At 36.4% G+C, this 25,791-nt stretch overlaps 1 protein-coding gene across 4 annotated transcripts in view; it reads left to right on the top strand.

Moving 5' to 3' along the window:
* NELL2 (neural EGFL like 2) overlaps positions 1 to 25,791 on the top strand; it is a 355,809-nt gene that overhangs the window by 163,090 nt on the left and 166,928 nt on the right. For all 4 annotated transcript variants that reach the window (XM_070494724.1, XM_014836288.3, XM_014836289.3 and 1 more), the window contains 2 exons: positions 20,553 to 20,644; positions 23,781 to 23,883. In XM_070494724.1, coding sequence (XP_070350825.1) covers positions 20,553 to 20,644; positions 23,781 to 23,883 — 195 coding nt within the window. The remainder of the gene's footprint in view (positions 1 to 20,552; positions 20,645 to 23,780; positions 23,884 to 25,791) is intronic.

Genomic DNA, 25,791 nt, shown 5'->3' with positions numbered 1-25,791 from the left:
TTTGATTTAAATCCTTGTCAGTGCTAACGCAATATCAGAGTTAGTCCTCTTGAAGTCATCTTTTCATTGAGAGGACTGATTTCATCGTGCATGGTTAATGTGGCGTGAGTGATATTAATTTAATGCTGAGATCTCTGATTCTATCAGAGTCATTTTGCCTTTCATCGTCTCTAAATTATTTATGAGTGTGTGCAAATTTACCATTATACAAATCCCATAAAGTGAAGTAGTATTACCTTTAATTGTTTTTTTGGTCTCGTCCTCTCTCTTTGCTTGCCTTTAATATTCCCTCTTTGGCATTTGATTTTATTGCTTGAATACATAATTTGGAAAGCTGATCTTAAATTCTGACCATTTTAATTTGGTAAATAGGTAAATCTTTTCATTGCTTTCATACTGTCCAAGTTTGAAGAATGTGATTTGTGTAAGCCAATGTTTACATTGGCTGGATGTCTCCAATTCTAGTCAATAAGCAAAGTATGCTCTATTTAATTAGAGTGCCATGGAAACTAAGCATTTCTTAACATGCAGTCTTTTGTATGACCCCTTTTAAGCCACATTATAGGTATAGGGAAGATAATAATATCAGTACTGATTTATTTAATTTTGGTTCCTTTGCATGAGTAACGTTTAGTGTTTAGATATTAAAGAGGAGATAATAAAGTCTGTTGAACATATCTTTAATTTGATTATTTCTATAAAACATAGGATCATGAGGAAACACCAAAGAAGGAGTGATTTCTTGTCGATAAAGATTAAGCAGTAGAGAAGAATAATTTTCTTACCAATGATTTATGAAAGTGTATCTACTGTGAAACAGCTGAATTTTTTTGTTGTTTTTGACTACATTTCAGACACAAAGAAGTAGAAAGGAACAATTTTATTATATTATCTTGTTAGCATGTATGAATGTTAATATTATTTGTGTTCTAAGATGACAATATTGACAAATGTGCCATGAAATGAAAGTTTGTGAAAAACACTGTTGTGACCTCTAATATTTTGCTGGTACTAAGTACTGATAATTTACTCCATCCACATTTTGTGGAGTATATTGCTTCTCTGATGGAGAATCCTCGTTTTAGAGATGAGAAAATTGAGTGTCAGATAAGGGACAGTATAACATATTGATTAAAAGCCTGGGCTCTGGAGCAAGACCACCTGGTTTTAAATCCTGGCATTGCTGCTTACCATCTGAATGACTTTGCTTAGTCAAGAGGATTTATCGATACAGTTAGAGTTAACATATATAAAGTACTTTGAAACATTGCCTGGTACATAATAAGCTCCATATAAGTGTTAGCTATTATTGTTGCTATGACTTTTTATTATTATATAACCATATAGATTATCCATATCAGTCCTGGATCAGAGATTCTCTCTCTCATCCAAGTGCCATTGCCATGGCACATGCTGCCCTCCTAGTATGCCATGTTGTGGTGTGTCCTGCCTCTTTCTGAAATTCAAAGGTGCACGTGGAAAAATGGGGCATGTGTGAATTTTAGATCTTCCTTTGATACAGCAGAGGGACACATGCATGCCAAATGGTAACTGGTACGGAAGAAACTAAGTCCAAAACTAAAGAATATTTAGTTCATGTTCATTAGAATGAATATATAAATATACAAATTGTTTTTCCCATTTGGCCTTTTGCTAAACTTCATACCACCCCCACTTCTAGGCTCTTTTTGTTAGCTTTTGGTATCACATTTTTAACTGTATAGATGCCTTCCTATAATAAATGCTATAGCAAGTTTTCTTTTTTCACTTGTTCGTGGCCCAATACCATGCCATACAGTTTTGGGTTTAGCTGTGTATGTCTTTGAATGTAGAACTCTGATGCAAATTGACTGAAAAAAAAGGGAAAATTTATGATATCGTACAAGAAGCAGTTCACAGACAGGGCAACTCAGGGAAAAGTATGCCAGGGTCTCATCTCCGCCTCTCTTTGCTTCTTTTTTTCTACCCTCCTTTGTGTGTTGGCTTGGCCTTTGGGATCATAGCAAGATGATTATAACAATTCCAGGAATTGCATCCAGGTAAAATGCATCCCGAGGAGTAAAGGAAACACCAGCTCTCTCTATCTGTCTATCATTCTTAAGGCCGAGAAAATCTTCCCCAGAAGTCTCCTTACAGGTTTCCTCTCATTGTTCATTGGCCAGAATTGGCTCACCTATCCATAACTCAATTAGTTGTTAGCAAAGAGGATTGGATTACCACGTTTGGCTAGAATAATAGTTTGGATAAAGGTTGGAAAATTGTTTTCTATAAAGGGCCAGACAATAACTATTCTTGGTTTTGCAGGTCACATATTCTCTTTTGCAGCCACTTAACTCTGTCTTTGCATATAAACTCTACATAGAAATGATATGTAAATGAATGAGCATGGCTATATTCCAATAAAACCATGTTTATTGACACTGAAACTTGAATTTCATGTAATTTTCACATCATAAAATATTATTAGTCTCTCGATTTTTTCCACCAGCCATTTAGAGATGTGAACGCTATTATTAGCTCTCAAGCTGTACAAAAATGAGTGGTGGATGGATTTGTCCTGTGGGTCATAGTTTGTCAACACTGAGTCAACTCTCAGGACCACTACAAGCTATTTTGACCAAAGAAACTCTAATCTTGATATTTGTACGTGTTCTAGGAACTCCATATTTCATACCATTTAGATATATAAAGGATATTCAGTTTTCTTCTCTGAAATCACCTTTGAAAAAAAATCCACAGGCTTTTGTTTATATTTTTCATCTCGTGCTTTGATTTTGTGGTTAGGATACATACACGCACACATGTGATTACAAATTGCTTGAGAGTAACATAGAAAAAGTATGAGGTGCTGTGAGAAGCAAATCTTGGGACTTCATTTATGCAGGAATTCAAGAAGGCCTTCTGTAAAAAAGTACCATTTAAAATCAGAAGGACGAGTATGCACGTGTGTTTGTGTGTGTGTGTGTGTGTGTGTGTGTGTTTGTGTGTGTATGGGTGGGGGACCATTCTAGAAGGAGGGAATAGCAAGTATTAAGACCTCCAAGCCAAAATGGGTTGGACTTTAATGCTAGTGTATTTGAATCATTATAGTCCGTGGGTGGGAGAGAGATGGGAGATGGCACTGTTTAGTTCATTGAACAAACCCTTAAGTTCCAGGCACTTAGCTAGATGGATGAGATATGAACACAGTAATACAGTGTTTTTCTCAATAACTTCACAGTTCAGTGAGGGGCAACAGATTACAATGTAATATACTGGATGCCATTTTAGAGGTGTATAGAAAGTACTGTGGATCCATAGAGTAGAAGAGAACTTCTTTCATTTGGGAGATTCAGTGAAGGGTTCCCCAAGGTCATATTTGAATACATCAGTACTTTGCTATGAGGTCTTCCTTGAATAGCAGCAGTTGGTTCCTATGATTTCATTATTGAGTCCCTCAGCAGCTGGTCTATATTTTTATCTTGTTAATTTGTAGTTGGTCACACATTTCTTGGTAGCCATCTTCTTGTCCTTTTTGTCTTCATTTGTATTTGTGTTTTAATTAGATTGTGAGGGCTTGGAGAGCAAGAATTCTCTCTTGGTTGGATACAGAGGGAGGATAAGCAGAGGTGAAGAGGAAGACTTAGTTTAATAATTAAATGACAATATGGAATTAATGAAGAGCAAAACCCATGTATAAAAACCAGCAAAAGAGTGGAAGAATGATTCTCTGTGGGCCAATATTCGTTTAATGATGGAGATTGATCAAAATTGTTATGCAGCCAGGTAACAATGCTCTAAGTGCTAGATTCATGTATTTATCTGGAGGGTTATTACAGAGCAATATGAGGTATGTGCCAAAAAACAATTACAGGAGAAGAGATGATTTGGAATTAAAATAACAATAATAATATCCTTAGAGGTGTCTTGCATGAAAAATTGGAAAGGACTATGGAAAGAGTAGTCAAACAAATACCGTCTGCCTATTGAAGAGGCATCATTTTATCAACAAAAGAACAAACAGGTGTTTTGTTATTATAAATAATCATTGATTGTGAGCTAAATGTGTGCTAGTTGACACTGTTTGATTGTTCCAATTATTACAATGGCCAGTATTGCTGTATTCTGAGCAATTATGCATGACCAAGAAAATAGATATTTAGCAGCTACACATGGGAGACTTAGAGTAAAATAAAATATTCAAAAAGTGGGTATGCTTATATTAAATGAAGCAATTGCACTCTGAAATGTTAGAAAAGAACTAATTTTAGTAGAGTACAGTGTATTTATTTAGAATTTTTCATAATTTTTTACAGAATAAAGAAAAATATTGTTAGCTATAAGTATTTTGATAAAAGTTTGAATAACTAAAAAATAATCCTTCAATTTTAGGTAATTATACCATTAAAAATAAAGCATGACAGTAAATCTGGTCAATGGCTGGAGGGTCTGAGAGTATTTACATTATGATAGTAATTTGAATGCATAAATTTATAAAATAAATTAGGGCAATTTTCTTTTACTTTTAATAAAAATTAGCTTTATCCTTGCATAGATCAGTTTGAAGTCAGTATAACACTAGGTATCATTTTCTTTTTAACTTCATGGAGGTGGAGACTAAGTGTAAATCAGAACTTTGCTGATTCTATAACTGTAATCTTTTTTTTAAAGATTTTATTATTTTTTTTCCTTTTTCTCCCCAAAGCTCCCCAGTACATAGTTGTATATTCTTTGTTGTGGGTCCTTCTAGTTGTGGCATGTGGGATGCCGCCTCAGCGTGGTTTGATGAGCAGTGCCATGTCCGCGCCCAGGATTCGAACCAACGAAACACTGGGCCACCTGCAATGGAGTGCGCAAACTTAACCAGTCGGCCACGGGGCCAGCCCCTCTATAACTGTAATTTGTATATAAAATTGTATTTTTAGGGGCTGGCCTGGTGGCACAGTGGTTAAGTTCGCATGTTCTGCTTCTAGGCTGCCCGGGGTTCGCCAGGTGTGGACCTACGAACTACTTTGTCAAGCCATGCTGTGGCAGACATCCCACATATAAAGTAGAGGATGATGGACGCAGATGTTAGCTCAGGGCCAGTCTTCCTCAGCAAAAAAGAGGAGGACTGGCAGTAGTTAGCTCAGGGCTATTCTTCCTCAAAAAAAAAAATTTGTATTTTTAAATATCCTTTGCAAAATATTACAAATAAGAATAAATAATTTAAAAGTTCAGATTGTCTAATGACATTTAGTCTGGACTAATTTCTAGTAGTAGACATTTGGGGGTAACTTCTTTTCTGGTTTCTCTTTGCCTACTGTTAAATTTTTCAGAGCCGCATGCTAGCAAAGACTGGGTTAATTAAGAAAATATCTAGAATATTTAGATACTTAAGTATTTAGATACTTAAGTATCTAGAATAATTAAGAAACTCTAGAATCTTAGTTTTTGCTTTGTAATTTCTATGTAGTATGGCCTCTATGGGAGTCAAGAATTTTTTTGTTTTAGCAACTCTTAATAGAGTTACCTGTTTTTATTTGTTTGTTTGTTTGAATTGAATGCTTGTTTTCAATTTGGTTGACTTAAATTTTTGTTATTAATTAATCTGAACTTTAGAGTTTCTTAGTTTTCATCAACAGAGTGTTTTTACTCTTCTATTTTCAATCAAAAAGATGAAAGCTGAGAATGGAATTTCCTATTTTGGGTAAAGGAAGACTAAGTTATTTGAATCAACCATTTCTGAAAGTAACTAAGAAAGGAGGATAAAAATATTTTCAAAAAATTTGAGACATCAAAAAGTTGAAAATAAATAGCAAGAAATTGCCAGACCAAAAATGAAGAGAAGTCCAAAGAAGGGAGCACAGTGAAATAAACAATCAGTGAAGTTCCTTTGGCTAAGAGGGTCTTTGTTCAATCCTGGAAAATATGACCTTTCATTTTTTTAATTTAAAAAAAAATTTTGGCTGCTTTTTCTTTTTTTTCCCTAAAATATGCTTTTTGGTGAGGAAGATTGGCCCTGAGCCAATCTGTTGCCAGTCTTCCTCCTTTTTTTCCCTCCCAAAAGCCCCAGCACATAGTTGTATATCCTAGTTATAGATCCTTCTAGTTCTTGTATGTGGGATGCCACCAGGGCATGGCTTGATGAATGGTCTGCAGGTCTGCACCCAGGATCTGAATCAGTGAACCCTGGGCCACCCAAGCAGAGCATGCCAACTTAACCACTATGCCACCAGGCTGACCCCAAGACCTCTCCTTTTTATAGCCTTATGGGGCAAAGGGGACAGAAATAAAAGCCCAGCAACTTTACAAGCTGAGAATGTACAGAGGACCCTCATCACAATAAACAGGTATTCCAAAAGGCTGTACCTTCAGGACCTGAAGCTTGAGTTGCAGTCATCTAGCTTGTTCAGGGGACCTCAAGCCTTGCATTTAGTTTAAGGTTGTGTGTTATGCACTTGGCGAAAGAAAATGAACCTCCTTGCTGGGGTAATCTACTTTCATCCCACACTTCAAGATATTCTTAGAAATATTTTTTTCAAGTACTGCTAGATACCTAAGGAAACAAAACACTAAGAATGAGAACTGGCAAAAACAACAGACAACAGAAATAGACTGCAAAGATGTCAGGTTAAAATTAATCAACATTTAATACAATACAAGTATGATGATTCTGTTTGAAGAAATAACATGATGAGTCTAGGTTTATCTTCAGGGAACAGGAAAACATGAGATAGGTAGTTTGAAGAAAAAGAAACAGAAACTCTAAAAATGAAAAATAAAATAACTGGGGAAAAAATACAGCCTCAGTGGATGGATTTATCAGCAGAGTAGACAGAGATACATAGAGAATTAGTGAACTTGAAAATAGGTCATAAGAAATTATTCAGAGGTCAGAACAAAAACTTAAAAAGAGATGGAATATACCGAAGAGAAGGAAGAGGATAGGGAGGATGTAGGAGGATGTTTAATATACATTTCATCTGAGTTCCAAAAGGAGAGGAGAGTAAAATAGTTGAGAATTTTCTGAAACTGATATAAGACACAAATCTGCAGATTCAAATACCCCAGTGAATACCGTGAAAGGTAAATAAACGTAAATCCTCATCTAGACACAATGTAGTGAAACTTCAGAAAATCGAAGACAAAGAAAAAACCCTGAAAAGGAGTCAATGACAATATTACCTTCAAAGGAGTAATGAATAGATGGATCACACTGACTTTTGTTTTAGACATTTTTTTTTCAGAACAGTTTTAGGTTCACAACCAAACTGAGAAGGAAGGTAGAGCGATTTCCCATATACCTCATGCCTCCACACATGCATAGCCTCTCCCATTATCAACATCACTCACCAGAATTATACATTTGTTACCAAGGATGAGCCTACACTGACACATCATAAATACCCAAAGTCCATAGTTTACCTTAGGGTTCACTTTTGGCACTCTTGGTGTTGTACATTCTATTGGTTTGGACAAATGTATGCCATATATCCATCATTATAATATCATACAGAGCATTTTCACTGTCCTAAAAATCCTCAGTATTGTGCCTGTTCATCTGTCCTCCACCAATCCCTGGTAACTACTGATCTTTTTATTGTCTCCATAATTTTGCCTTTCCCAGAATGTCATATATTTGGAATCATATAGTACGTAGCCTTTTAAGATTGGTTTCTTTCACTTATTAATATGCATTTAGGGTTCCTGCATGTCTTTTCATGGCTTGATAGCTGATTTATTTGTAGCGCTGAATAATGTTCTGTTGTCCGGGTGTACCACATGGACTTACTGAAAGACATCTTCGTGGCTTCCAAGTTTTGGCAATTATGTGTAAAGCTGCTACAAACAGCCATGTACAGATTTTTGTGTGAACATAGTTTTCAACTACTTTGGGTAGATGCTAAGGAGAGTGCTTGCTTGATCCTATGGTAAGAGTGTGTTTAATTTTGTTAGAAACTACCCAGCTGTCTTCCAAAGTGGCTGTACCACTTGGCATTCCAACCAGCAACACATGAGAGTTCCTGTTGCTCCACATTCTCTCCAGCATTTGGTGCTATCAGTGTTCTGGATCCTGGCCATTCTAATAGGTGTTTAGTGGTATTTCATTGTTGTTTTAATTTGCACTTCTCTGATGACATATGATGTGGAGCATTTTTTCGTATGTTTATTTGACATCTGTGTATCTTCTTTAATGATATGTCTGTTAAGGTATTTAGCTCGCTTTTAAATTGGATTGTTTGCTTATTGTTGACTTATTTTAAGAGTTCTTTGTATATTTTGGATAACAGTTCTTCATTGGATGTGTCTCTTGCAAATATTTTCTCCCAGTCTGTAGCTTGTCTGCTAATTTTCTTAACATTGTCTTTTGCAGTTCAGAAGCTTTTAATTTTAATAAAGGCAAGCTTACCAATTATTTCCTTCATGGATCTTAACTTTGGTGTTGGATCTTAAAAGGCGTCAAGGTCATCTAGGTTTTCTCCTATGTTATCTTCTAGGAGTTTTGTAGTTTTGCATTTTATATTTAGGTTTATGATCCATTTTGAGTTAATTTTTTGAAGGATGTAAGGTCTATGTCAAAATTCATTTTTTGCACATGCACGTCCATTTGTTCCAGCAGCGTTTGTTGAAGAGACTGTCTTTGCTTCATGTTATTGTCTTTGCTTCTTTGTCAAAGATCAGTTGACTATATTTATGGGGGTCTATTTCTGGACACTCTATTCTGTACCATTGACCTATTTGTCTATTTGTTTTTCTTTGTCAATATCACTCTGTCTTGATTACTCTAGGTTTATGGTAAGTCTTGAAGTCAGATACCATCAGTTCTCTAACTTTGCTCTTCTCCTTCAGTATTGTGCACACTGACTTTTCAACAACAATAGTTAAAGCCAGAGGGGAGGGAAATGATTATTTATATTTATATTTGTATATATATATATATATATGTATGTATGAAATACTTCTGACCTGGAATTATATACTTAATAACTTTCAAGAATGAAGTAAGGTTAAAATCTTTCAAAAAAATAGAAAGCTCAAAAAACTGAAGCACATAGTGAGTAAATCTAAATGAATATTGATAGAATAAGACAAAATTATCATCATTCTCATAATATCTTATTTAAGAATATATAGAATTAAAATATACAACAATAACATTATAGTAAAATAGGGAGTAAAATGTCTTACTGAGTGAGTGTAGGGGAAAATGGAATGATGAAAAAATAAAATGTAAATGAACTAAATGATCCAGTTTAACAGATAAATATTTTGAAACAATTAATGAAATCTAGCTCTGTTTTGTTTAAAAGATGCACATCTAAAACATAAGGATACAGAAAGGATAAAATTGAAAGAACAGTAAAAGACAGCCCATGGAAAAGAAAGTTGGTTCCTCTTGATTCATGTCAGATAAAGTAGACGTTAAGGCAAAAAGTATTACTGGAGTTACTTCATAATGATGAAATTTCAAATCACAAGGAAGACATAGCAATTTCAATTTGTATATATCTAATAATATAGCCTCAACATATATGAAACAAAATTGACAGAACTACAGAGAGCAATAGATGAATCCATAGTCAGAGTGAAGTGGCAGTAATTGACAGAATTCAAGCACACAAAAAAGTCATTAAGGATACAGAGCACTTGAGTGTAATTAACAATCCAAACCTAATGAACACATGGACCATTATGCTCCCAAAGTGCACTTCACATATTCCTTTAAACACCCATGGAACATTTACAAATATTGATTATGTACCAGTCCATAAAGCTCATCTCAGCAAATTTCAAAGAATTAAAATTATGCAGGGTATATACTATCTGACTGAAATGCAAATAAGCAAGAAATCAGTAACAATAAATAAGTAGAGAATTCCATGCTGGAGTTCACTCAGTTTCTCAAATAAGCCAAGCTAATTTCCACCTCTGCCTGGAATTTTTTTTGCATTATTCTTCCCCATATTAGCTCCTCTAAGCCTTTGGTCTCAGCTAAAATTTCATCTCCTCAGAGAAGTGTTCCTTGAGCAATCCAAAGTGTTCCTTGATCAAATCCAAAATAGCCTCCTAATAATTCAGTAACTTACCTGCTATTATTGTTTATTTTCCTGGTTAGTTGTCCTTGAATCCTCCTGTATACAGATTCTGTGAGGGCAAGGTCTTTATCTCTCTGCTCACTACTGTGTCCCCAACGCTGAGCACAGTGTCTGGCATATAGTAGCCTCTCAGGTAGTATTTATTGAGTGAGAGGATGAGAATGAACATTTCTGTAATTTCTTCTTAATAAGTGGAGGTGAGGAGAAATACAGCAATACATATGATAGTATCTTCAAAGACATGAAAGATTATGGGAAGCCCTTTCACTTCTTAATTTCGAGGCTTTTAGGGGGAGAAATATAATCAAATTTTGACATATTATTATGAAAAATGTTAAGTTTGGGGTAATTTAATTCTTAATTAAATTAATTTATTCATAATTTCTAGACTTAATGTGTTTAACATTTTAACCTCAATGTTTCATTTAGTATGGTTGTAAAATTTTTACTTAATTGGCCCCCTCAGGGTGAAAATTGTCTGACAGTAGGAAAAGTGATGTATTTCAACAAATATTTTATCTCAAAATACAAGTACAGCTGTACTTAATGAGGCTCAATCTCTAGTCTTACAGTGTACATGGTTCTTCTCTTTCTCTTTCTCCTTCTTACCTCCTGTCTTCCCCTCCCTTGGCCTCCACTTCCATTACTCCTATTAATTATTATTATTTTTTTTTGAGGAAGATTAGCCCTGAGCTAACATCTGCTGCCAATCCTCCTCTTTTTGCTGAGGAAGACTGGCCCTGAGCTAACATCTGTGCCCATCTTCCTCTATTTTATGTGGGATGCCTGCCACAGCATGGCTTAACAAGTAGTTTGTAGGTCCGCACCTGGGATCCAAACTGGTGAACCCCAGGCTGCCGAAGCAGAACATGCGAACTTAACTGCTGTGCCACTGGGCCAGCCCCACTCCTATTAATTTGTTGTTGTTGTTTTTTCTGCTCAAATCCCCCCAGTACATAGTTGTATATTTTAGCTGTGGGTTCTTTTAGTTGTGGCATGTGGGACGCCACCTCAACATGGCCTGAGGAGTGGTGCCATGTCCACGCACAGGATCCAAACCAGTGAAGCCCTGGGCTGCCGAAGTGGAGGGTGTGAACCCAACCACTCGGCCACGGTGTGACCCCTCCTATTAATTTTTGAAGTTATAAATGTAAGTAAATGATTTAGAAGTTAAGAAGCCACTGGAAATAGAACTTTAGGTTTATGATGTTACCCTTAACTATAGCATAAGAATAAAATAATTTTGGCCAGATTCTTATAGTAACATCTTGTGAGTCACCCTTGATATTATGCAGGATGGAAATTTATATTAAAAAGTCACTAAATTGACCAGTTATATTAATCTACACCACTGATTCTCAACACTGGCCATACATTGGAATAACTTGGATACTCTTAAAAAATACCAATGCCTAGGCCCCTCTAGTAAAGATTCTAATTTAATTAATCTTGGTTCCACACTGGTATTTTCAATAATCTCCCTGGATGATTCTTATGTGCAAGCAGGGTTAATAATCAGTGATCTACAACTTTGCTACACAAAGTGTGATCGCTGGACCAGCAGCATCCATATCACTGGGAGCTGGCTACACATGCAGAATCTCAGGCCCCCCTGTCCAGGTCTAATCAGAGTCTTTATTTAAATAAGATCCCAGGGGATTTGAGAAGCACTCTTCTACAATTTCCATTGCCTTTGTTAAGAAAAAAAGTATCAGCTGAACTTGAGGCTAAGCTTGTACTCTTACACTCCCACGACATGATTTGCATGCTAACCAAGAGATAGGTGTCTGTTCCTAACCCTGTTTATGTCAGTCGTATTTGTTTTGTAAATGTAGTATTATTGAATTGTTATAACTACATGTACATATATAACATGTAAACCAGTGAAATATGAATGTGAAAAGAAATACTTTTTTTTTTAATAAAAATTAAGTTGAGTGCTTTGGAAAAGGCTGATAAGCTGCTAAAAAATATATTCTTGAATTAGATGTCAGTAAGACAACTGTAAAATGTGGAAGGAAACAGGATTAGAAAGATCCCTCTTCAGATTGCTTTGTGAGTATCTATCTTACTCCACTTAAAAGAAAAACTACAAAAACTTAGAAATTGTAGGCAATGTGTTATGTTTTATTTATATAAGCAAGACCACAAAGAATTTATACTAAAGAGAAGTGTTCTTCAAAATGTTAAACGCGTGTGGATTAGTGAGTTTTAAATTAAAATGTTTAAGGTACATATTTATTGTTGTCTATGATTTCTCACTTTTTATTTTTTTTAAAACAATGGACCAAATACCTATCCAGATAACAGGATAAAAAACCTCCTTTTGCTGAATATCTATATAACTGTCTCCATTTTAAGGTTAATTGTATTTTTCCCTTTTCCTAGTTCATTTCTTTGCATAGTAAAATAGTTTTCAAGCTTAGCTGTACTTAGGTTTAAAGAATAAAGAGGCTGGGGTCTTATCCTCAGAGACTCTTTTTTTTTTTTTTTTTTTTAAGGATTTTATTTTTCCTTTTTCTCCCCAAAGCCCCCCGGTACATAGTTGTATATTTTAGTTGTGGGTCCTTCTAGTTGTGGTATGTGGGACGCTTCCTCAGCGTGGCTTGATGAGCCCTGCCATGTCCACGCCCAGGATCCGAACCGGTGAAACCCTGGGTCGCCAAAGCTGAGCGGGCGAACTTAACCACTCGGCCACAGGCTGGCCTCCAGAGATTCTTATTAAGTGGTCTTCCATGCAGCTGGGGGCATAGAGAGTTTTAAATGTTCTTCAAGTGATTTTAATATGCATGCACAGTTGACAGCTGTTGGCCCAGTAGGTTGGGAGCATATAAATCGGCTAGAAAACCAATCTATAATAAATTAGTTCCAGCTTATATAGTTGTCTTGTCTAGATGTTCTTTAGGACCTGGGTACCAAGTATATTATTGTGATGATTGTTTTATCTCTGCTCTGAATATATCATGAGTACTCTTTCCCTGATTTAAATCACATTAAAGCGTATTTTCTGTAGTGCTCATTTTCAAATGCTCCTCTGTGAAACATTTGCCCCTCTACCCTTGTAAGACTTTTTTGTCCTTTCTGTGCCCACACTGCTTCCGAGTTGTCTGGAGTTCCCTGTGCTTGTACGCATGTGTTTCCTGTGCTAGGCTGAATGTTCCTTGAAGGCAGGAAGGCGCCTTCCTAGGACAGTGCCTGGTGGACAGTAGGTTCTTGTAAATGCTGCTCATTTCCACCAGGTCTGCCACTCTCGCTGCAAGCCTGTAAAGTTATTTTGCTTCTCCTGTTTGTCCTTCTGTTGCTTTCTGCTTTCCTTTCTCCTGCCCCATCTCAAGGATATGTTTTAATTTCTCTGTCTCCTGCTGCGTCCTCTGCTCTCCCCTCCCTCCTCATCGTGCTGTCTCTTCTGCATGTCTTGTTCTATGCAGAGCTGGCTCCCTTTCACCTGTGCTTCTGCTCTTCCCTTCGCTCATATTCTTTGCGTAATAGAAGGAGTTATTAATATACCTCTCAGGAAAGTGCATTTAAAGTATGTCCTCCTGAGAGAGCTATGTCCAATACATTCCCTCTTCTTTGTTTTGTGTGTACTCAAGAGTACACAGTCACTGTTTCAGGGCCTTTACTTGTAATCTCTGAATTGAGCACTGATGTGTGGTTTATAGTGAAAAGGATCACGCTTTAGTTCATAAAGCATTTTATGTTCAACACCTTCACTATAATATCACAACAACATATATCTAAAAGGTGCCAGTCATTTTGGAAAAAATGTTCCACAAAGTTAATCCAAAGATTAGGTGTTCAAGTTTTGACTGAGTTCGCTGGATTTTTAGTGGTAAGAAAAGATGCATAGAAGGACTGCCAAATGAATTCTAGCTCTGGCTTTGAAATTGACAGTGTGTGAACTTTTTCTTATTATATCATGCATTATATTTTCTTTGTAAAGTGATAAAACCTGTTGTTTCATGTGTGTTCATGTTCTGTTACTTTAATAGTATTCATGTATTGGTGCCAATATACTATTTTTCTCCAAATCTTTACCTCCACTCATTAAATTTATTTTTCTTGCACCCAGGGGACAAGCTGAATTGATTACATTGTCTTTTTTAAAGACTCCGTGCTATGGTATATGAACCAGGATCAAGAATAAAGCTGGGGATGGAAAGCTAGCTAAATGAAAAGAATTTCAGAATATGGCAGTCGCAATTTAAATGGGTAAAATTAAATTAGGGGCAGAAGTGCTGAATCTCTCCTTCCAGCTGTAGACTTGGCTTTTTTTCTGCTATCCTCTAAATATCCACTTCTGGTTCTCCCAGTATATATAGCCCTGTAACCCAAAGGTTGATCTGGACAGGGTGTTAGAATTTTTGCTCTTACTCTGTTCTGGAAGTTATTTTTATCCTCCTTTGCCTCCTAACCCCTCACTACTGCTAGATTTATGGTGTTTGAGGGCCTGTTCTGTTTTTGGAAAAATAGGCTACTGACCTAAATTACGGCCCCCTACGAGAGGCACACTTTGGTCCTTTAGAAACCCAAGGACAGGATATAGATAAAATAGGAAAGGAGGATTGCATGCCCCCTCTCATGATCTCATTTCCGAAACTCTAATATTAGTTTTGTAAACAACTAAATTCCCAAACAATTAATGAGATTTAGTTAAAGGAAGTAATCATGCATAATTAATGAATTTGTGGATTATTTAAACACTGAAATTGTGATCATTTGAAATAGCTTTGACTCATAAAAGCTGATTTATGTAGGAGGAGGAGAAAGTTTTGTCATCAAATTGTTCAAGCTGACTTCCCTTGTACATGTTACCTTGTATTATTCATGTTAAGAAGTTACTGCTACGACAGTAGCTAGCTACTTTTTCATTAACTTGTAGACAGAGCAGCTCCCATTTCAGGAGCGTCAGCTCTACGCCAGTGGAAAGAAGCTGCCATTTTACAGAAAGGGCAAAATATTTCTGTGGGGCCCAATTTATGGAACCTTTATTAGAAGAGGCAAAATCAAAGGATAAGGTCAAATCTAAAGGAAAACATGAAGATCAGAGCGATCCAGTTGACTCATTTTTAGGCTTTCATCAAACAGCAAGCTGGAAGAAAACTTACCAAAAAATTCAGCAAACCTTTAGAGTTTATTATGCAGGGTCCATGCTGGGTGCTGAATAAGATCCAGAGACAAATAAGACACTGCACTGTCCTTGTCCTCGTGCAGAAAAGATAAAAAGGTGTACAACTAACTAGAGAAAAGGAAAAATGTGTTCAGTGCTCTAATGGAGATTTAAGCATTGCAGAAGAGGGAAAAATTAATTTATTGCAGTTAGTGCTCAAGGCTCTTATTACAACCGTATTGTTAAGAACTGACTCCAAGTGAGTCTAGATTGCGGAAAAGATTGTGGGCTGGGTAAATAGCAGCACCGCTGATTGGAGTCTTTTAAGAATAGTGAAACACTTTTAAATTTTTTTGTTTGACTCCACAGAATGTTAGCCTGCCTCATGAATGCATTTATTATACATTCTTTTCTAAAAACTAAAATAAAAATACAAATATACGTAATTACAGTTTATGAGATATTTTCTCATCCAACAGCTTTGATTTGTGTATCACTAACAAATTCTCTGATGTTGGCTCAGAATGAAATAACTGCCATTGTACATGGGATTTTTAAGAGCCCTCCCAAAGGAAATCAGAATTCCAAAGAACAACGTAAAAGCCACGACTCTACCCAGAACAGACAGCTTAAACAATCTAAAGATCATTGATACCTGGTATTTTCAAAGAGAATTTTAAAGAAACTCTAAATCCCATTTCTCACCTCAGTGAGTTATACTTGTTTTCTCCACAGTATCTGTAACTTTTAATTTGTGTTTGGTAATTTTTAAAGGTGTTGATACCAATTGGAAAGATTAAAGTAGACTCATGTATTTCCAATCTAGTAGTAAAAAGGAAAAGCTAAATATAGTGAGTGAGGAAAGGTGTAGAAAGTGAAACTTTTGTGTGTATAAAGTTCTTTTGCTTTATATTCTAAAATATTTTTAGATTTGGATAATCCTTTCTGCAAAAGTTTGCAGAAATTGTTTTAAATCTCATTAGAAGGATCTGAATTTTCTATCTCTGTACTAATGACCAGTAAATCAGGATTTTAATGTGTAGTTTAGGACTTAGGAGTTTTACTGATTTCTTTCGCGTATCCATTTGTCAATCTGTGGTATAAATTACTTCTCATTTTTTTATAACTGATGACTTTCAAATTTGCATTGTACTAGTTTCTGTCTTCTTATTTCTTGTTAATTGTTAAAATGGGGGGGGAATGAAGTGAAAATAATTCTCATTAATTGCTTTCACAGTTTCTCTCATAATTATGGGGGTAGTAACTATGTAATTAGTGATGTTTGATATAGCCTTGGTAAAACATATACCAATTGTCATATCATCCTATTGAATTTTCCCACATTCTAATTAATGTCTCCACCTGTGGCTGAACAGGCTGTGCACTGGACAGTTCTGGTGGACGTAATTCACACAGACCATGATGTGAATGGCACCCCCTGGAGTTATGCAAACAGCATACCAGAGTCACAGTAAATATGCATTTGACAGTGGTTGATATTAATAACTTAAGAGCAGCTGTAATGTTCCAGGTTAGTCTGACTTCATGAGGGCCCATCTTTTTAGTCTGCAAAGTGGTAAGCCTGTGTGAATGAATGACTATCCCTCTTCCTAGAAACTTCCTGTCTTAAAATATATACTTATAATTTACTCAATAAATCACTTAGCATAGATCTTTGAAAATGCAGCCTGGTTGATATAATTCTGCTTTAAGCTGGTAAATGATTTGGGGCCAAGGTTTGTTACAAGAAACAATGCTGTGTGTATATCTACACACACACAAACACACACACACACCCAAAATTAGGAAAGAAATGAAGCCTCTGACTACGAACATGGAAATACAATTGAATTAACAAAGAAATCAGTCCAGCAAAGTGATTATTTCTTTGTTGTTTTGTTGAGGAAGTGATTTCATCTACTATGTACTCTGCTGGGGAAGGGTAAGCAGGCACGTACATTTTGGTTAGGGAATTCCAGAGACTTCCTTTCAGTATTGTGGTAGGCATGGTGATTATTATTATCCCTGAGGTTTTATCCCTGATACCTGCAAGGGCTGGCTGTGGTAAAAATCAGGGCCTGGGCCTTCTGTTTTGACACTCTACCTCTGCAGAACTCAGTTTCTTCATCTTGCCTTCTGCTTGCCTATGCACCTCATTTTGATAAGTTATTTGGATTTTTTCTTAAAGTGGATCTGCAATTTTAAAATGTCTCTCTTTTCCCTCTTCAAAATTTATTTGTTCTCTGTTCTACTCTCTCTTGTCCTTCTAAGCACCCTATCCTTATAGTAAACTAGTCCTTTTCATGGTTTAAAATGAAATATGAAAGCCACCTGTGCTGGGTGCTCATTCTTCTTCCTGGGCACTCCACCCTCCCAGTTCCATTCTCTCTCCTCTGCCCTCTGTGCCCCAGGAGCCTGACTTCTGCATACTGTCCCACCCTGGTGTCCTGGCCAATTGGCTTTGCACAGGGTTTGCCAATGAGAGGCAGTGGCAGGAAATTGGCAGACAGGAGGAGAGTTGGCCATGTTTCTTCCCTGCACCAGGCTGTGCTTCTGGCAGTAGCTGTGTCTCTTCTGAGTACAGCTACCCCTAGGCAGCCTCTTCCCCGTAACTCTAGCTCACACTGGGTTCCAGTAGAACCATTTCCGGTCCCTGTTCCTTAGCCCTGGGGTGATGATAACTTCCTGCTGTTGCCAGAGTCTGGGTCTTTCACCAGCCTTTGTTTCTTCAGCTTTGATCCAGTTTTCCCTTTCCATAAGGTCACCACTCAGTCTCCTGTGTTTACATATAAATTACGAATTTCTCAATTATACCACTTCAGTTTGGCTCTTACTGTCGTTAGTTGTGTATGAGTCTGTCTAATGGTGATGGTAATTCTACTAAATGGTGAGGACATGTGTCATGTACCATTCATCTTTGAATCCTGGTACTTAGCAGACTATCTGGCATGTAGTATGATCTCAGCACGTGTTTGTTAAATAGATTAATAAATTAATATGACTTTTGCTCCTTCAATCTGCTCCTAAGCCCCAGAGCCATTCTAATGGTATTTTCAGGATTCCTTGCAGTATTTTTTGGAATGATTATAGATTTTCTGAGTTTTTTAACATTTTTCCCCTAATGAGCCTAGGGAAGGCACGCCCTGATGGCATTATTAGGTATTTGGGGTAAACCTCAGAATTAGGGAGAATCACAGCAAGTGATCAGAAAAAGAAACAAAGCAAAAATCACTCACGTTGGGTTCTCCCTAAGCCAAGTTCCCCCTGTTTGTGCTCATTGCTTGAAAGGAAATGAAACAATTGTTCTCTCATTCTTTTTTGTGCTTTCTCCCTCTGCCAAGCTCCATTTGGTGCCCTATTGTCCCACTAGTTGCCTATTTGAGTCTTTTGAATTAAGTGTTTAGAACAGAAGGTCCATCTGCTCTGCCTGTATATTAAATTATCATAAGACTCTGCTTAAGGAGAATTTACCCTTGTCTTTTTTACACTGCTTCCTTTTCCCTCTGTTCTAAGAAAGATTTGGAGCTTCGGTTTTTTTCTACAACTTACCCTTGTACTTGAATAGACTGGAGTTACCAAGTCATATAATAGGCTTAGAAACCTTTAAATGGCAGGTGCTGAATAGAAGTAAGAAGGTTTTATTTATTCTCATTATCTTCTAAAATGTGGCTCTTATTAAGTATAATTGAACATGCAATATACCAGATCTTGGTTTTTTGAGGTTGTTGGATCTCATAAGAAAAGAAAAGCACACTCAAAAATTATGGAGAGAGATGTTTTGCAATCAATCAGATTCATGAAGTCAATGCACATGCTGTTTTAATTCATAATATGATAGATGGGATGCAACTGACAAATCTGTAGTTTAAGTTTGAATATTCATGAGTGAGCAAGCTTCAGCCAGCTTTTAAGTAATATAATTTATGCCAGTAAGTTGAATTCTTTTCCAGAAAGCACCAAAACTTTGAAATCAATTCGCCAGTGATATAGATTATGTAGTGAAATTTGTTAGTAAAAGCCGAGTAAGGAGATCAGTTGAAGGACGGCATTTTAAAAATGTGCATGCTTTCCATTATTTAAATGTGCAGCTTCTAAATAATCAGTTAATTTTTCAGCGAAGATGAAAGTTGGGTTGCACTTTAAATATGAATATTTGTACAATCATGTATATGTTCAATACTGATAAAAGTATGTCTAATTTCTTTGTTACAGATTATTATAGGCAACTTAATACTTTAGAAGGTAGTGGGAATATGTAAATTCTGAAGAGGGAAAGACTTTCTTCTAATTCACGCAATGGAATTAAAGGGAAATGTACACATCCATTTTGTAAAATCCGTGTAGTTAATATTAAAAATTGGATTTAGTAAATAGAGCCAACACATTGCCTCAATCTTTTCCTATCAGACGGTCACGTCCACTGGCCTTTGAAAGTAATTAGCTTGGGTTGATCTAGGTGTTCTGGAGCTCCAAAATGTCTACAATATTGAGTTGCCCTTTCAAAGAGAAACAATACAAAATTATGAAGACAGAAGTTAGTTCAGAGTCTTAGGGGTCTAAGCCAGAGAAGGATCCTGAAGGTTAAGTCTTCGTAGCTTCATGGGGTGCATCTGTTTCTGTTTAGGTGATGAGTCAACATGGATAGTGTGAAATATTCATTTCAAAACAAGCAAACAATTTCCATTGGCTAAACGTTTGTGTGAATTGTAAATATTTTGAGAGTCTCCAAAATAATTTGATACTTTCTGTGCATTCTCACTAATTAAAAGTATGTTTTCCCCATCAAATCTGAAGTTTTATTTTAAAATTTTATTTAATTGTGGTGGAAGCAAGGCGGGCCCAGATTAAGACCTTTCAACATCCTAAATAGGGTGCCCTAACCCATGTGTACTTACAAATAAAATAATATTAACCCATAAAACATAAAATTCACATATATGTGCTGAAGCTAACATAGCTTCTTTCTAATTTTCTATTTTAAAATTCTGTAATGGTATATAAAACACGAACTTTTCTCATATTTATGGTGCCCCTGATTTGTAGCTGCCCTAAGCACCTGCTTAATATGCCCTAAGTGGGACATCACCAAGGAGGCAAATGACTGGCTGAGAGTCTGCTTACTGGCACTCCTTTTCCAGAGTCTAGATCTGACTTACCATTGCCCCTATTCCTTCTTGTACTTGATTTGACTCTCTGAATGTAGTGGGCGTGATAATTACTCGAGCCCACATGTGCCTTATGCTAGATTGAATTTGGGTTTGTAGTTACTCAAACACCTCGAAAAGGCATAAGAACATGTGAAATATTGTTGCAAAATGATCTGAACACCTCTAAACTATTTTTCCTAATAAAAAATAAACATATATGTATTTTTTATTCCAAAGCGATATGCCAATTTCAAGGACGAACCTACTTTGAAGGAGAAAGAAATACGGTCTATTCCTCTTCTGGAGTGTGTGTTCTCTATGAGTGCAAGGTAAGGAAACTTCATGGGTTTTTTGAAATTCTTTCAATTATATAAACACAGTAATGTTTCTTTAAAATCTCATCCTTGTAATACCTTTAAAACTTCTAAGGCAAAGAGAATATTTAGATATTAATTATAGTTCAGATGTATAGAAATTTCCATTATTTTTCAAATATGTAAATTAATGACTATAAATATTTTCCCCAATAAATAAAAATGATCTTTTGTAAAATTAAAGTTTTATGAAATTGTCTTATATTTTCCAAATTCAAATCAGCTCTTTGCTGTTGTGAAGAAAATGAGCATTAAAGACTCAGCCGCTGTCACTTATGGTTTTGACCCATGTGAGAAATCTCACTCAGTCCAACTAAAAACAAAACATAAAAATTACCTAGTAAAAATTAGCTGTTGGGTGGAGCTGAGACTGATATTGATCTCAATCCCTTTGGGAGGAATTTGTTAAATGATTTGAAGGGGAATTCTTTATAAATTCATGCCATGGTCTCTTGACGTGTGCTTCTAAAGCAAAGGTGATTCCTTTTCACTCTACTTCTTGACCTCCTCACTAATTGAAAAACTAAATATGTTTCATAACACTTTTCACATTTGCCTTTTGTAAATTATAATGTTATATTTCTTGACCATAATGTTATATTTCCAATCATAGTCTGTCTGAAAGAATATAAAGTCTACATATAGAGTTTCTTCTTTATGGTTCCATTTACATTTGATCTTTAGTTTTCCTCTTTAAATGCCTTCTGTACATAGGTTTTGGGGAAGATTTAGTATGTATGTTATGTAGAAATTTAAGATAAGTGATTTACTCTGCTGGCATCACCAATAAACTAAGCATTTATATGATTATTAAATGTTCAGGAAAGGAAAATCCTAAGAATTTTGCCAAGATAAGTTGATTCTGAAAAAAGCCAGCCATACCCTCATGTATCTTAAGTTGGAAAACCTTTGGGATAAGCAAGAAGAAGTCGTAAAGAGGCAAAACCGTGACAGATTTGATTTCTGGAACATGAAAGATCGGATTTCCTCATGAAGTAGGTTGCCATCTTAAGATAAGGGAGCTGAGGCCTAGGAACGTTAACACGAATTGCTGAACCTGTACTTCTAGATGGACTTTTCTCTATCAGCATCCCTACACCAATGCTGTTTTGAGCGGAGTAGGTCCCACTGAAGATATAAAGATTGAAAAACTTAGAATGAGATCTAGGAACTCAAGATTGAGAAAAGGGAATCAGAGAAGAGTTACTTCAAGGAAGGTGGAAGACTTGTCAGCTGGTTTCTAATGGTGAACTCTAACTTTGAAATATCAGCTCTAAATTAAAAAATCTTGAGGGCATTTGAAGTTTCTCTCCTTAATGTGTGTGTGTGTATTCTTTTCATTTGACCAGTGTATTCCAAAATACTGATAATTATGGTTTAGAAATTTACTGGGATAATTGCCTATTTGATTTTAAAATAGGTATAAAATGATTTCATTTAAAATTGGTTTAGTGAGAAGTCTGCACGCAGGCAACTCTGCAGGTGCTTAGTAGATATGGGGCAAATGAACCAATATTACCTTTTATTTACTCAAACAAAAGGCACCATCTCCTATCCTCTAATGCCGTGCTGTCCAACTGAAGTGTGACGCAAGCCACACATGTCATTTTTATTGGGCTAAATTTTTTCTATTTAATCCATATATCCAAAATATTATCCTTTCAACATGTAATCAGTATAGAATTCTTGACGAAATATTTGACATTCTTTTCTCAAACTAAGTCTTCAAAATCTTGTGTGTATTTTGCATTTGCAGTGTTCAAGAGCTACATTGTAGCTAGTGGCTATTGATTATACGGCACAGCTCTACTGGATTATCATAAACTTTTGTAGTTCTTGATTTAAGATTCTTGATGTTAAGGACTTCCATTGTTTCTTCTCCCTTCAGGCCCCTTAGTTTCTGTATTTATACCTTGACATAATTGACAGCTCTCTCAGGCTTCCATTTTCTTACCCTGTCAATTCTAGTCCTTCCTTGTTCTTTTATTGTGAGTTTTGTGGCCTTGAAAATGTGTACTTGATAGTAACACAGAAAAACACTGCGGTTCTGAAAATAAGGTGATCAGAATGGCTATTACTATCAAACCAAAGGCAGAATAGCATTTAACTCTACTGTATACATGTCTCCGTGTCTCCTTGTCTCCTGCCACTTTCTTGGTAAGAGATTGTGATGATTTGGAGAAGGTCCTTTCCATAGAAGAGGGAGATATTAAAATGAGTATTTTTTCAATAGAGCAGTATTTACAAAAATGATGTCTAAAAACCTAAGCTATTGAGCAGTTTTAAAATGGAAGCCTGCAAGTTCTAATAGTTATTTTACTACTTCTGTACTGGTAAGCATAATACAACATGGGTAATGACCCTTGTTCTTGAGAGATTGGAGGTTGATAGCATAGAAGCCAAAAGTCTGCCTTGAGGACCGGTTACTATATTTATCAGAAAAGTATTTTGTATTTTGGTTTCTCCTTGAGAATTTTATCTACTTTGGTTGCTGGAACTATATTCATTTTACATTGCTTTATTCATTCATTCAGGAAATTTTTTTGAGTGCCAATTATGTGCCAGAAATTATGCTAGGCATTCATTCACAAAGACAAAAATCCTGCCCTCATTTTCCTTATAGTTTTCTGGGAGATCCCCAATATTCCTTCCCAGTCTTACTTGTGAGAATCTCTTTGTAACACTTTAGAAAACTTTGAAATGAGAATGTTTAAAAACCTTAGTTTTTATTTGTTTATTTTTTCAAAGTAAGCTGTGCATCTAATTCAAGCTGTATCTTTGCCACAGTTGTCATCTGGATGTGCAAATATGTTGTAAAACTAACAGAATGTCTCAGGATTACCCAGATGTTTGGCAAATTGAAGACATGGCTGCAGTGGAGTGTGCTTCATTCCCAGAGCTGCCGGTCCATTTTAAAGGCTTTCTGGTTGTGACAAGCTCATTTTGCAAGTAACCCTGTGATTTGTGCAGAGGTTCTCGGGGTGAAAATTTTACTCTCATGTTAGAAGAACCTTCTCGGATGCTGGATCTGGAAACTTCTTAGTAAGTCCTAATTAAGAAGTTTGAAGCATTCTTTTTTATTGTCTAACAGGACCAGACCATGAAGCTGGTTGAGAGCTCAGGCTGTCCAGCTTTGGATTGTCCAGAATCTCATCAGATTACCTTGTCTCATAGCTGCTGCAGAGTCTGTAAAGGTAAGGCTTTTTGTAATGTAAGATTTTTGTGCATGAGTCATTCTAGGAGGCTAGTTCAACTGACACAAAATAGAAACTTTTATAAGCAACTTATTTCCAAAGACTACTAGTATTTCCCTAAATACTTTCCTGATTTGGCACACAGTAGGTAGTCTCGAAATATTTATTGTAGTTCTTGAATTAAAATTGAGATCTTCCTATGCATTACTGCTAGGTGTCTTGTACCTGTCGCAAGCTCTGGATCTCAAGACTTCTCTCTGTGGACTGGTTCTGAGTCAGCATGACACTATTGAAAAAACTTATGCACCAGTGCTGAATTATTTTATTGGTTTCCTTTGTTTTTTGGTTTGCTTTTCGTTTCTCTTCAGTTTGTTTTTATAATTGACTTAGCCTAATTCCCGTTTTGATTACTTCAGATCTCTCTCTTCTCAATTCCACTCCCCTTCACTCATAGGCTTCTATACGACCAAGAAGAGAGAGGCCATCAGACATGCGTTGCTTGTTCTGTGCAGCCTCTGCGATGATAGTCCTAGAAACAATAAATAGAAGGGACTTCAATTTTTGGTTCCATATAAGAAAATAGTAAAATTTGAGCTATTTGGAAATGCAGTGGGCCACCTCAGGAGGCAGTGAGTTTCCTATCATTAAAAGTTCTTATTTTTTATTATATTTTATTATAGATTCAAGTATTAAAATAAAGGATTGATAATCTAGAACTCTTTATGATCCCTACCAATCATGAAGTTATATATGCCTTCTGGTATTATCTTGAAATTTTGTGTTTGTGAATCCATCTGCTTTATTGGATTATGCACCTTGAAAGTAGGGCTGAGTCTTTATGTTTATCTCTATATCCTTAATACTAGTGTGGCACCCGGGATGTAGTTGGTGCTTATAACTCATATAGTTAGTCTGAATAACGAACTGCCCCAAGTGAAACTGGCACTGGGTTGAATAATGGCCTTTATGTTGATGCAAAACAAAGTTTAAATAGAAAAAGGTAAGAAAAAGGATGGTTGTCTAGTGGTTAAGATTCAGCGCTCTTGCAGCCACAACCGCCCCCGGTTTGTTTCCTGGTCAGGGAATCACACCACCCATCTGTCAGTTGTCACACTGTGGCAGCTGCATGTTGCTGTGATGCTGAAAGCTCTGCCACCAGTATTTCAGATAATAGCAGGGTCACCCATGGTGGACATGTTTCAGCAGAGCTTCCAGACTAAGACAAACTAGGAAGAAGGACCTGGCCACCCACTTCTGAAAAAATTGGCCATGAAAACCCTATGAATAGCAGCAGAGCATTGTCTGATACAGCGTCGGAAGGTGAGAGAATGGTGCAAAAAGACCGGGCAGGGTTCCTCTCTGCTGTACACAGGGGTGCTAGGAGTCCTAATCGACTCCATGGCATTAACAACAACAACAACAAAAGAAAAAGGAATTTTATAAAATATATGCTATTTTGTTTCATTTTAATTCCTTCCATTTCGTTTCCTGATCTATTAAAAGTAGACATAAGATCCCTCTCTCTCATTTTTAGCAAGGTGGTGCAGGTTTTTCTTTTTAGCTTCTTCTTCCATTCATTCAATTAAAAGTTCTGTGTAAGGCTCTTGGGAATTTCAAAGTGGTTTAAGACTTGGTCTGTCTTTCAAGGAGCTCTTAGGATAGCTCTCAGGAACTAAGGAACCCCACTAAAAAGGACTATCATCAAATAGACAAGAAGGGCTATTGGAGTTTTCATCCTCACAGTGCCTTGCATAGAGCACGTGTGGAATTTGAAATGAATCAAGAGCGCTCATTTCAGTCACTTGATTTGGGAACTGAACTCCATCTGCGCTTGACTGGAGTGTCTTTGACAGCCAAAAGTGGGCTACCCCAGTGCCTTTCGAGCTTGAATGTCCATACAGATAACCT

This window comes from Equus asinus, chromosome 22, assembly GCF_041296235.1.
Source record: "Equus asinus isolate D_3611 breed Donkey chromosome 22, EquAss-T2T_v2, whole genome shotgun sequence".
Classification (NCBI taxonomy): domain Eukaryota; kingdom Metazoa; phylum Chordata; class Mammalia; order Perissodactyla; family Equidae; genus Equus; species Equus asinus.
Note: the sequence above shows the minus strand (reverse complement) of the source record. Positions and strands in the feature narration are given on the sequence as shown.